This window comes from Patagioenas fasciata, chromosome Z (assembly GCF_037038585.1).
Source record: "Patagioenas fasciata isolate bPatFas1 chromosome Z, bPatFas1.hap1, whole genome shotgun sequence".
Lineage (NCBI taxonomy): Eukaryota > Metazoa > Chordata > Aves > Columbiformes > Columbidae > Patagioenas > Patagioenas fasciata.
The window spans coordinates 3,244,294-3,258,314 of NC_092560.1; the positions used below are offsets into that span (position 1 = coordinate 3,244,294).

The 14,021-nt window shown below is 40.9% G+C and overlaps 1 protein-coding gene across 3 annotated transcripts in view; it reads right to left on the minus strand.

Annotated features, from left to right (window-relative positions):
* Window positions 1-14,021, minus strand: part of ADGRV1 (adhesion G protein-coupled receptor V1) — a 275,120-nt gene that overhangs the window by 73,691 nt on the left and 187,408 nt on the right. For all 3 annotated transcript variants that reach the window (XM_071801945.1, XM_071801944.1, XM_071801946.1), the window contains one exon: window positions 10,773-10,951. In XM_071801945.1, coding sequence (XP_071658046.1) covers window positions 10,773-10,951 — 179 coding nt within the window. The remainder of the gene's footprint in view (window positions 1-10,772; window positions 10,952-14,021) is intronic.

Below are 14,021 nucleotides of genomic sequence, written 5' to 3' on the forward strand. Positions count from 1 at the left end.
CCTCAGCAATGCTTTCCTAAAAAGAGAACCCAAAATGTCATTTGATGTTGTTTTAGAACATGGGCCACTGTGTTTCAGCCTTCTCATTATCCTATCTTACGGAAATGTCTCCGAACAACTTTATACCTACTTATTTTTCTTTACTTATTTTTTTTTTACCCCTCCTGTGAAAGTGAAGACTAAAGACCATTAATACAGTTTAGGATTCCAAGGCATTGGAAGCTCTGGATTCCCAGGTATATTGTCCCAGAAACTTGTAGTCCTCAGCATTTGACCAGGAAAACAAGCTGTTAGAAATCAGCTTGAAATCTCTTAGAGATTAGGGTTCCTGCTAATACTGCAATTTTAAATATATATAAGAAATTATCTGCCTGATTAATTATTTTGTTCCTGTTTGTATCTAAGGTTTCTTCCTCATGTGTACCAGTCATTATCAAAGGCTTTGAAAAAATAATCAATTATTATGGTTTTTTGTTTGTTTTGTTTATTACTATTCAATATTTCTCACATTCAGGAAAATGTTTCCCTTGTACTAGTTTTTAGGACAGACACTCCTAATTAGCTTACTTTTTCTATCCATTCATTAAAACAAGGATTTTATGAATCCAGCTAAAAAAGGGGATGTTTCCATGTGCAAAGTGTCAGACATAAATAAGGTTCACAGTCCTGCCTTTTGACATGCAGAATAGCAAAAATGTCATGCAAAAGTTTTTTTTCCCCCACTTCAAAACCGTATTTAGTGTGCACATCTTTTTTAATCTGCATGTTTTGTTGTAACACGATGAATGTCCAGGACAAGCACACACTACCACCCCTTCTCTATTAGACATACTGCTTTTGCACGAGCCATACTGACAAATAAATTTAATAATGCAAGTACAAATCAAGCTGCTAAAGCTGCATTCTCTTTTCTCAGATGTACCCCAGCACTCTTTTTAGGAAGATCAAATACAAGAGGTTAGATGTATATACTTATTATAAACATCATGTTGCTGGCAATGAAGAAGTCAGAGCCAGTTGCTGGTACTGATCTCACTATTTCTTATTCTAGCATTTCCTGCTATATTCTAGCACAGTAGATGAAGGCTTTTCTAAGCTGTTGGAAAACAGACAAACCGAGAATGAGGTTTTTTTAGTAGCAGTAGGCAGTGTTCTGCTAATTAAAGACCACAAAGTAGGAGGGACTATCTTGCTAATTTCTTGCAGAAACTGAAAGGAAATGTGAAGCTTTTAAAAGCTGCCAGTGGCAGGGATGTGAGCATTCATCCCTCTGGTGTTCTTGCCATAGTCCTACTCAGGATTCGGATACATCTCTGGAGTTTTGCTTTGGCACATAAATCCCCTGATCTGAACCTGTTTGAAGCATCAGCTCCCAAGGTCATCTGTGGGTGCAGCTTTCACCTATAACAACTTATCCTTACAACCCTTAAAGATTATCTTGACATGTCAGAGCCTAACAGTTGCTGGGAATTTTACCTTAGCAACAAATATTTTTCCCTATTTCACTTTTCAAAATTCCATCACTCAAATCAGCCATTCTATTTTAATTATTTAAAAGCACAACGCAGTGATTATGTCTGTCTCTGACGTGCTAACATTTGCTTAACGTTAATCATAAACATTTGCCAAGTTACAAAAAAGCACTCAACCCCTGCCTCCAACTATTTTCCTCCACTGAAAACATATGTTGGCAATGAGGGATAAATAAAAGGTAATTAAAGCCATCACAGTTAGTAGTGAAATGTTTCCTTAGCAGTGGGTAGCACATTAGGCAGCTTCCTTGGAAATAATGCGGGAGTTTAGAAAATGAAGCACAAGTATAGAATACAAAAAGCACAAATTTTGAACTCTCTTAACTGTTGCTATAGGTCATGGAAGTAGAGTAATTTCCCAGGATAGATAGATAGATAGATAGATAGATAGATAGATAGATAGATAGATAGATAGATAGATAGATAATGGATAGAGATAGATAGGTAGACAGACAGACATAGAGAGAGAGAGAGATATCTGTGGGAATGTGCGTATAGTGGTGCAGTGCAGACATAACCCAAGTAGCTCTGGTTCACAGAATCCCAGAATCCCAGAATGTCAGGGGTTGAAGGGCCCTGTAAAGCTCATCCAGTGCAATCCCCCCATGGAGCAGGAACACCCAGCTGAGGTTCCACAGGAAGGTGTCCAGGCGGGTTTGAATGTCTGCAGAGAAGGAGACTCCACAACCTCCCTGGGCAGCCTGGGCCAGGCTCTGACACCCTCACCAGGAAGAAGTTTCTTCTCAAATTTATGTACAACCTTTTGTGTTCCAGTTTATACCCATTACCCCTTGTCCTACCATTGGTTGTCACCGAGAAGAGCCTGGCTCCATCGTCCTGACACTCACCCTTTATATATCTGTAAACATGAATGAGTCCCCCCTCAGTCTCCTCTTCTCCAGCTCCAGAGCCCCAGCTCCCTCAGCCTTTCCTCACACGGGAGATGCTCCACTCCCTTCAGCATCTTGGTGGCTGCGCTGGACTCTCTCCAGCAGTTCCCTGTCCTTCTGGAACTGAGGGGCCACAACTGGACACAATATTCCAGATGTGGTCTCCCCAGGGCAGAGCAGAGGGGCAGGAGAACCTCTCTGACCTACTGACCACCCCCTTCTAACCCACCCCAGGTACCATTGGCCTTCCTGGCCACAAGGGCCCAGTGCTGGCTCATGGTCACCCTGCTGTCCCCAGGACCCCCAGCTCCCTTTCCCCTACACTGCTCTCTAACAGGTCATTCCCCAACTTACACTGGAACCTGGGGTTGTTCCTGCCCAGATTCCAGACTCTACCCTTTCCCTTGTTCTATTTCATTAAATTTTTCCCCGCCCAGCTCTCCAGCCTGTCCAGGTCTCTGATGGCAGCACAGCTTCCAGTGTCACCACTCCTCCCAGCTTGGTGTCCCCAGCAAACTTGCTGACAGTCACTCTATTCCCTCATCCAAGTCATTGATGAATATATCGAATAGTACTGGTCCCAGCACTGCCCCCTGAGGCCCTGCACTGGATCCAAGCCTCAACTGGACTCTGCCCCATTGACCATGACTCTCTGGCTTCTTCCCTTCAGCCAGTTCACACTCCACCTCACTACCCACTCATCCAGACCGCACTCCCTCAGTTTAGCTATAAGGATGCTGTGGGAGACTGTGTCATTTCTCTTACAGTAACACAGAGCTCAGCTAATTTACCCTGCTGAGAAGGGCAAAACAGTGAAAGGTGAGAAATCAGCCAGTGAAAAATGAAGGTTTTTTATTTTCTTCCCCACTTGTTCGCCTGAGCGGTTCACACAGCATTTGGCCTCATATCCAGATGTCCAAGCACCATTCTGCGCTGAGCTCTGGCAGCTGTGGTTTGCAAAAGCTTTGAAACCCTAGGTGATCTGCCAGTGAACTGAGGAGAAAAGAGGTGGAAAAATTGGGATAATAGGAAGCAGAAGCTGGAGAGGGAGGACCAGGCTCGGAGACACTTCCAAGTCCGTGCAGAATATAAAGCTCAGGCATTAGGGGATGGGAATTCTGCATCCATTTGTCACGTAAACCTCTTCCTCTTAGCACGTCTGACAGTTCAGTTACAATCCCTGAATGCTTTTTTTCTGGCTATTCTTAGCTTTTTTCTTAGCTATTCCTGCCTGTAAAAGTCTGGTGTTTCAAGTATGTTGTTCTAAGCTTCAGGGCTAAATTCAGCACTATTGAACTAATAGAGGAAGAAGGACACAAGAGACTTAATTCAAGTACTTGTACAGAAATTATCTCGCTGAAGGTAAAAAAGTTCCTGTCACTTGTAGTGTCACAAGCCCTGGTATTTAAGAAGGAGAGCTGTGTTTTTGGGATCTGTGCCCAGAATATGCATCAGCAGTGAAAGGGTCGTGCAACTTGGGGAGGCCCAAAGCAGCACCCATTACTTTGTCTGACTGGGTTCACTGGCAGGTGTTGGGTTAGAGACAAAACATGACTCCACCTGTAACAAATAAATAAGGTTTATAGGGAATTTCTTGTAAGTTCAGCCAGTAAATAATTTGAAACTGTGAAGGCTGTAGCCCTTGAAATAAAACTTAACAAAAAGCAGTGTCTGGAAAGGTGCTTTGGAAAGATTTTATCCTTAAAACAGCATCAAAACAAACAAAGCTTGGAGAAGTACTTAGACAACACGTCACAAATTATCATGTTTTATGTTTTTGTTCAGGTTGAGCGCTGAGCCTAGACTGCTGTCATCTATCCTTAGGAGTTAAAACTTATGGGCTTTATCATTCAAACTTCCAGTCCTAGTCAGACTTTAAAGTAAACATTTATCATCTCCTGCAACTTCCATGCACTTCGTGTAACACCAAATATGCATAATAACTTACAGATTTGTGCATCTTTCAAACCTTCACTTCTTCAGTACACTCAGAAGTGATGTGAACCCGCTACCTTCCCACATTTGTGCTCCACCACATGGGAGTATCTTTGGAATTGTAGACTATATTTTTGTGCATAGTACAGCTCTCAGCACACAGATGTTAAACAAACCGACAGTTAGGACAGTATCTCAGTTGTATCCACACTTCTGTTTTATCACTAGTTTGGGTTCCAACACAGCAGGGCTCAAGGAAAACGAGCATTCCGGCGGCAAGTGCACTGCTTGTTTTGTCTGAAATCAGGTCTGACTCCCGCTCCTCTGAGCAGGCACAAAGTGCCCTTGACCCGTCGGTACGCACCTGGTACTGGAATGCATCTCTGTGAAGCTTCTTTTTCCAAATAACAGTGGTCATGGATCTTAGACATTAATTTGTGCCCCATGCCACGCTCATGTGTAAGAGCCTGATTCAGAGAAACTGCGATGTGAGCAACAAAGATGCTGAAGGGAGTGGAGCATCTCCCTTATGAGGGAAGGTTGAGGGAGTTGGGGCTCTTGAGCTTGGAGAAGAGGAGACTGAGGGGGGACTCATAAATGTTTACAGATATATAAAGGGTGAGTGTCAGGAGGATGGAGCCAGGCTCTTCTTGGTGACAACCAATGGTAGGACATGAGGCAATGGGTGCAAACTGGAACACAGGAGGTTCCACTTGAAGATGAGAAGAAACTTCTTCATGGTGAGGGTGTCAGAGCCTGGCCCAGGCTGCCCAGGGAGGTTGTGGAGTCTCCTTCTCTGCAGACATTCAAACCCGCCTGGCCCCCTTCCTGTGGAACCTCAGCTGGGTGTTCCTGCTCCATGGGGGGATTGCACTGGATGAGCTTTCCAGGTCCCTCCCAACCCCTCACATTCTGTGATTCTGTAACAGGAAGAGTCGTAACTCTCAGTCACACAAAAAAATTAATGATTCCCAGCTTTCTGCAGCCTTGTGTTCTCTTGTTCCCTGGATATGGCTGCAGTCACAGGCCCACTGACTGCTGGAAAAGCTTCTGCCCCAATCTAGACTGTACAGGAGACTGAAGCGTTTGGTTTTTTCCTGTACAATCCTTTTTTTCATTATTTCTCACAGATATCATATGGTAGAAAGAATATATATTTATGAGAAAATTAGCTTAGCCTTTTTTCTGCTGTTAGATGTTATCATATTGCCATCACTGAAACCAAACACAAGGATACTTCTATAATTTTAAAGTATTGTAATGGTACATGCGATTCTTCCGTGCTCAGATTTTTTGCCACAGGAGACATTAAAGAGGAAAATGAACAAATCAGAAGGGACATACTGATGTAGAGGGGAGATCATTCTTCCTTTGGACAGATAAATGATACCGCTAAAACAGAGACACTTCCAAAAACTGGGGGGATTGTCAGAGGGAAAAGAGCGCTTAAAAGTGCAAGGAGCAAACAGATGGGTCTCAGAAATGACTGAAAAAAGCTTTCTGGGAACTAGAAGAAACTGTACAGTTTGCTTCATTTTAAAAAGCCAGGCTAAAACTTGGCTACAGCTTGACCAAAAATGTGCTTGAAAAGCAGCTTAACCAGCCCTTGCAATGACACAATGGGCAGGGAGATATTTGTTTATAAACTTCAAAATTTGTATTCTGTCATGTCAAATAATTTTCAGGGTTTTTTCCATTTCAAAGGTTACTTGTTTTAGTTTATACTCTAATAAAACCAGTACTTTGGCCTTCCTGGGTGAGTTTAGTTTCAGGAAGGTCTAGTCAGATTTGAAGCTTAGTGCTGCAAGAAAAGTACTGCTCAAGTTTATAAAAACATACTTTAGTGTTATTGTAGGTAAGACTTTGCAACCTACCCAAGTGAGCTAGAAGTTCAAGCTCCACTGAGCTGTGATTCTGATCAATTTTATAGTACATTCTTTTTCTAACGTCTGTTGTACCTCTGGACAATGTCTTGGGTACAAGTCCAGTGAATGCAGCATAATTAACCTATAAACTCATGTTTGCAAAGAAAAACTGATAATTGTAATTAAATAATTCTGGCCTCAGATCTCAGAAGCAGACGCATTAAGGCAAAAATGTGTGAATGGGTGTCGTTCCACTAACTTAATAAAATGCTGAATTTTCAGTTGTATGCCAGTGTGGACAATTACATTTTCAGAGTTATATGTGAAATTGGAAAGCTATTTGCTTTTCAAGGATTCACATTTCTGAAGTTCTTTTGTTTGCTTTTGTGTTTTGTAAGTGTGAGAGGTGTCATGAACTCAAACTCACTCTCAAGTCATTCACCAGTCTGAGGTTTTACATCTACACCTGCATTGGTTTCCAGAATTGTTTGCAGTCTGTACACCCCCTGTGACGCAATCCCTCTAAAGATATGTGGTAGACATGTATTGCTGACATTTTTCTTCAAAGTAACCACCAGTGAGACCAGGATGAAACTGGTGGGAGCGTGATTTTATGTAATTCTTCATCTCTTCACCTCCCCATTGCACTTTACATCTCTTTGCCAATATTTATAGTTTTGGTTTGCCTCCAAATGCCTCTTCACTTGGTGAACTCTTTGTACTTTGAGAGACCTATTAGAAATACGCCACTCAGTTTAAACATACTGCTAAAATTACCCTCACTTCTGAGAACATTAGTTAAAAGATTTTCAGAAATGAGGCCATGACTGGCTAGCCATATAAACCAGGACAACAGCATATGTTGAGCTCTCTGAAGTCTGGGAACCACAGTGAGCTCTGGAATTTGATTTTAAGCTGAACTCTTGTCTTGTTGCAAACTCATCTGTTCGTAAGTTTTTCTTATTCAATGAGAAAAATTCTTCTCGAAAGCAGAAGAAGAGTGCTAAAGTGTGCAGAGGCATTAACAATTCCTGTACAGAAATACAGATGAAGGGTTAGGTTTATACTCCTGAAAGAGACAATCAGATGGGAAGATAAGAAAAAAAAATTGAAGAGAAGGGTTATCCTGAGGTCTCTTCTTATGTCACAACACAAAGTCATGGTGACATTCAATGTAATAAGAAATGACAAAAGGAAATACTTTTTTAAAACAGCGTGTACCTCAACAACAGAATTTATGTCATTAGGAGATATTTTAGACAGAGATTACAGGAAATTCCCACAGGGGTTGAAAAATTGCCTGCACAACATAAAAACTCAGAAATATAAAAGGATAATATACTTTTTAGAAAGTTATTTTAAACCACCTCGTTCAGAGCGTAATTCACATTTCAACTATTAGCCGGTTGATAGGGGCTGACATCTGCCTCTTATCATTAAGAAATTATAATGCCTCATCCATCATGGCAAGGATATAAAATTCAGAGCATGTTTAAAAGAGGCCAGGGTGTACAATGTACCTGAAACGTAGAGACACATCAGAGATTTCACTCACAAACAGGGACAAACATTCAGGAAAGACTTTCACCATAGTACAGAAAGTAAAAAACAAAGAGGATAGATGGCAAAAAAATATCCAAGCCCCTTCTACAAGTCTGCTGCATGCAGAGAATGCCCCTACTTTGAATTTTCATTACATGGTTGAGCCAAGGGTTCTGACACAAGGAAATTAAGCAGAGGTGCAGTTATATACACCTGCATCTGAAATAACTTGATATTATTTTTTAAGACAGGAGAACTAACGCACCATCTTAAGAGGAGATTAAATCATTACTTTTCTTAGTAAAGGTGTTGTATCAGATATTCACAGAACCTCCACATTTTCTTTACAGATATCCAAACAGGCCACCCTTCCTCCATTCAAACCCATCCCACACAAATGCCCATCTCACAATCTCTTTCATTCAAGTAATGCCAACGTGCCTCTCATCAGCAACTTTTCTGGTCCTATTCAAACAGAGGTGGAAACCTCTCCAGTTGAGCAATGTGGGAATTTGCAAAGAGAAGAATAAATGAGCCCATTCTTAGCAGCGAGTTCTTTCACACATCATGGAGCTACGATCCCCAAAATAATGAAAATAACTAAATCAATTAATAAAAAAAGCAATACAGACAAACTTACCAGTATTATAAAAAAGTTCACATAATGTCAAAGAGTGCACTGTTTACGCCATATGTAAACTCTGTTAATTATGAAAATGATCACCAACATGTACACTACTCTTATCACTGCAGTGGCTTGTTAGTTTTATATTGTGGCATGTTACAGGAGCTATTGTACAAAACTTATGGATTTGTGTGCAGAATTTGCCATAGCTGAGGGAAGATCCTGTCATAATACTTCTTTTGAAGTATAAAATCCGAGACAGTTCAAATCATCTTTTGTTCAGTGCAAGCACAAAATGAAGTTCTTTCAGCATAGCCATCCTTTTGGCTATTAATTGTGCTCGTGGCATTCTGTTTGGGAACAAAACTGCTGGTCAAACACGACAGTAGTGCAAAAATGTGTTGCCTGAAGGAGTGATCACTTAGGAGAGAGCTAAGATAACAAGCTTCACTGATTTCATTATTTTAACCAGTCTTCCAGCTCTCACGTGAAATCAGCTCCTTCTTGTTCTCAAGCTATTTCTGAGGCTGTTTCTGAAGTTAGTATGTAATGGTTTAGAGAAAACAAACCAAGTGATGTAGATCAATCTCTCCTCCTTCTTACCTTCTTCCTATAATTAAGAGCAACTTTTAAAGTGCTCTTCATATTAAGAATTAGCATCAACCACATTTATGAAAATCCTTGTAGATGTCTCCTTACATTGAGCTGGAATAAGCTGCACACTCGCTAAGCTTGGGATGATTTCTGGCATTTGCCCACTTTAATAAGATGCTGGAAAGGTTTTATATTTAATTCAGGCAAATGAGTTGGCCTGAGTTATTTTCCTCTACTTGATGATTTCATCACAACTTAGGGATTTTTGCTTGGTTTTGAGAGAATGGGGCATGGACATCGAAAGAAAACCACTGTGAAACCCTGGATCACTGCATAATGATATCACCCACTGTCTGATTGCAATCAGAAGACTTGATTATGCTACACACACTTCTTGTGTTTATTGTGCAGAGAGAAACACTTTGCCATGCAGGAAAATACAATACTCTTGTTTGCCATGTTCTGCGAAGAAATATCTATGTTTATGGAATGGTATAGAGCTATGTAGCACTCTCTGATGTGGCATTAAAATCAGAAATTATCTGATCATTTGGGACATCAGATACTCTTCTGAGTGCCGGTGTCTATTAATGTGGGACTAAACCTTGGATAACACAGCTAAACAGCTTCTAGCACCCAGATTAGCTCATTTAGATCTCAATCAGGTATCCCTGCTTATCGTGCGGTGGATACATATGCACATACAAGTAATATTTATAAGTGCACATATACATTTATATGCACATACTCAGACACACAGATACTGAATTCCAGTAACTACTTCTCACAATAATTCCCTTTGTATGACAAAATAACACTTTACAGAATCTTGTTCAGCTATAATGGAACCATGCACATTGAATCTTCCTCTTTTATTAAAGAGAGATGAATATTCTCCTGTTTTGGGTCTGCTTTAAGCACCCTCACAAGAACTTTTCATAAAAATGATTTGTACATTATTCCGCTATTTTAAAAAGAAGTTGTGTGCTTACTCTTCCCCCCACATGAAACATGTAATTATGACACATAGTGAATAATCATAATAGCCTCATATGCTAGAATAGCTATTATCATAGATTAGAAAAGGGACCAGAGCAAAAGAGGTAGGGAAGGAGAACAAAAATATTTACCTATGTATCTTTCCACTTAAATGTCTCATGTTCTATGAAGATGTATTATTTTAATTAGGATAGTTTTCTGAGATCGTATATAGCTTTGACAAGGCTATTGGAATTACAGCGATGCTCGAATTTGGAAGAGTTTGGAACATATCCTGTCCAGTATTCCAAGAGAAACACTTGCGGAAATATATTTGACATGTTAATGTAGTAACGTTGTTTAGCAGAGAATATATTTAATAATTTAAGATACATGGATTTAAGGCTTGGTTTGGTGCTGCATTTTTTCAAACACAGAAAGGAAATGGAAGGAAAACATGCTCTTCCGCTCACTTATGCAGCAGCATCCATTTCTGCCCTTTATCCTGGAATTGTATGGTCTCAGAAAAGAATAAATAATTTACCCACAAAGCAGACATGCTCGAGCTGTCTCTGCCAACGCTCAGCTCAGGATGGAACTGTGGAGAAGCTGGAGCAAAGCCCAGTTACATGGAAAATGCTGCATTGCCTATGGGTGACACACTTGCTTCATCTCCCCAAATGAGGAATCCCCCTGCCCCTTACTGCATGTGGCTGTATGCAGATCCCCTTCTGCACGTGCAAGTAAATTAAATATAAAACAGTATAGAGAGTACAATAGCTAGCTCATGCCTTTCTGAAGGAAAACTTACAGATCGCTGTAGACAAGGCCATAAATCTGTGCTGTGCTGTGATGGTAAATTCCTCTCAGAATAATTAAAAGCAGGATCACAACAAAAGCTGGAAGCCCCCAACTCAAAAGGAAGTAAAGCAGATAGCGCCGTTCTGTGTGTTCGTCGTTCATCACCAGGACGTACCAGAAATTAACAGCCTGAAGAATAATGCAGAACGTTAATCAGGAGACTTGGTGGATGATTAGCTATCCCAAGAAACAAATCACTCTGAACGTCATAATACAGCATATTTCTGTCCCAGCGTATGTGTATATATAAACATTTTTCAACATAAATATTTTGCTCTCATTTTCTTTTCTTAAGTGATCAAAAGAGGCTGATTACAAAAGAAGTGTGTGTATTTATATAAATGTTAGACTTGGGATTAGACTATTGGAGAGGAAGGGACACCGCGTTTAATACAAAATGCTATTTTTGCAGTGCAAAAAGAAGTTTGGGGTGCAAAAGTAGTTTTCTTCTCAGATTTCTATTGCTTCACATGAAAGAGTCACAGACAATATTGCTAAATGTGATCTGTGCTGGATCTTTCTAGGCTGTAGTGCAGCTCTATGTATCTTATTGTAGGAAATGCACAAACCTCCTTCAGTGGTTCTGATTGTGGTTCCGTTCTGGGCTCACCAGTAGAACCAAGACATGGAGTGAGTCCAGCAAATGACCATGAAGATGATTAATGCCTGAGCATCTCTCCTAAGAGACTGAGACACCTGGGACTGTTCAGCCTGGAAAAGAAAAGGCTCACGGGGATCTTACCCTTGTATATATTATAAATAACTGATGGGAGGGAATGATGAAGAGGGTGACAGACTTTCCTCACTGGCGCTCAATGGAAGGACAAGTGGCAATGGGCATAAATTAATATACATTAAATGGCATCTGAACACAACAAAAAGCTTTTTTTAATGTAGGGGAGGTCACCAAATCGCAGAATCCCAGAATGTGAGGGGTTGGAAGGGACCTGTAAAGCTCATCCAGTGCAGTCCCCCCATGGAGCAGGAACACCCAGCTGAGGTTCCACAGGAAGGGGTCCAGGCGGGTTTGAATGTCTGCAGAGAAGGAGACTCCACAACCTCCCTGGGCAGCCTGGGCCAGGCTCTGACACCCTCACCAGGAACAAGTTTCTTCTCAAATTTAAGTGGAACCTCTTGTGTTCCAGTTCACACCCATTACCCCTTGTCCTATCACTGGTTGTCACCCAGAAGAGCCTGGCTCCATCCTCCTGACACTCCCGCTTTCCATACTGATCCCCATGAATGAGTCCCCCCTCAGTCTCCTCTTCTCCAGCTCCAGAGCCCCAGCTCCCTCAGCCTTTCCTCACACGGGAGATGCTCCACTCCCTTCAGCATCTTGGTGGCTGCGCTGGACTCTCTCCAGCAGTTCCCTGTCCTTCTGGAACTGAGGGGCCACAACTGGACACAATATTCCAGGTGTGGTCTCCCCAGGGCAGAGCAGAGGGGCAGGAGAACCTCTCTGACCTACTGACCACCCCCTTCTAACCCACCCCAGGTACCATTGGCCTTCCTGGCCACAAGGGCCCAGTGCTGGCTCATGGTCACCCTGCTGTCCCCAGGACCCCCAGGTCCCTTTCCCCTGCACTGCTCTCTAATAGCTCATTCCCCAACTTACACTGGAACCTGGGGTTGTTCCTACCCAGATACAAGACTCTACACTTGTTATATTTCATTAGATTTTTCCCTGCCCAACTCTCCAGCCTGTCCAGGTCTCGCTGGATGGTGAACACCAGGTCAAGCTGTCCAGAGAGGTTGTGGAGTTTCTGTCTTTAACCAAAACTGAACATAGTCCAGGCCCAGCTGACTCTACTTGATCCAGGACTAGACAGTCTCAAGATGCCCCTGCAGTTTCAGTGGTTCCATGATTCTATGTAATATTCGTACAGGATTTTGAGAAAAAAATGCAAATAAGTGAATGTAAATTCACGCGCATCTCTACAACAATCAGTCCTCTTATGTTCAACTCATCGAGTGGCATAAGTATTTAAAACCACACACGAATCAAAATGAAGATGTGGATTAGCTGAAATCTCTGAAAATAATGGTCAGTACGAGTAAGGAAACCCTTCAAGTAAAACAAAATACTTGCAGTTTTGCTTGGATCTTTGCATTTTCTTTGAGACGTTAATAGTAGAAACACTTACCTATGTGCTCAGCATTTTTTTTTGTGCACATCCACACAGATGACTTCTTTCTAATAAACACCTAAACTATTAATAACACAAATATGATTGCAAAATATTTCTTCATGTCCTTCTTTTCAAAGCTACAGCTCTGCATGTTATATAATTATTTCTGGCCTTTTGTATGGGGTGAATAAGTGATTAATTTTGTTGTATTATGTCTAGGGGGCATCTAATTGAAGCTTGTGCCTCTAGCCTGAGGAGAGAGGACAGAGATCTTCAGGCACTAGTTCATCTCTCCCCAATAATATTCATCTCTTTCCATTGTCTACACAGGGATTTCATACATTAATTTTGCTTTATATGCTTGATTTGCAGCTGTCAGTTGTTAGGTAAAGTCCATATACAGTGACAAGACAATTGCAAAGAGATTATTTTTGTTTGTGAAATTTTGATTACCCTCAGGCAAGGGTTTGTCTACCAGTTTGTTCAGACAGACCAAGTTTTCACAATCAAGTGTTTAATTAGTGGTTTGTGGATTCTTTATGTAGGTCTCATCGGTTAATTATTATTAAAGTGTTATTTTTGTGATTTATATAGCACGAACATACAATACATTCTATCATGAATCATAAAGCACATAGCATATGCTAAAAACCCGTTTCCAAAAGCATTGTTAGTTTAGTAAGCATTTTAAATGCTCCCTTAGAGAATGATATTTTATTAATACATCCTGTGGATTTAATTATATTAATTAAACAGCAATTATTATGGCCTTCTTTATTTTCATTTGGTGATTGGTGCTATGTGAACAAAGGCAAAGTTTGTTTTCCTTAAAAGTACACAGGAAAAATCCTACCATGTAATTGTAACTGTCCTGTGTAGGTTGAAGGAATACAGAAAAACTATTAATTCCGTTGTTGGACATTCACAGGAAGAAAACGTTGAACAGATGAAAGCGGTATTTGGAAAAAAATTATCCACAGTTTGTGGAAAGATTTGGTTGTTCTGTTATGACCTCCTTTTCTTTCTTAACTTCTAGAGGGGATTGAAAACCCATTCAAGATTCTGTTTGT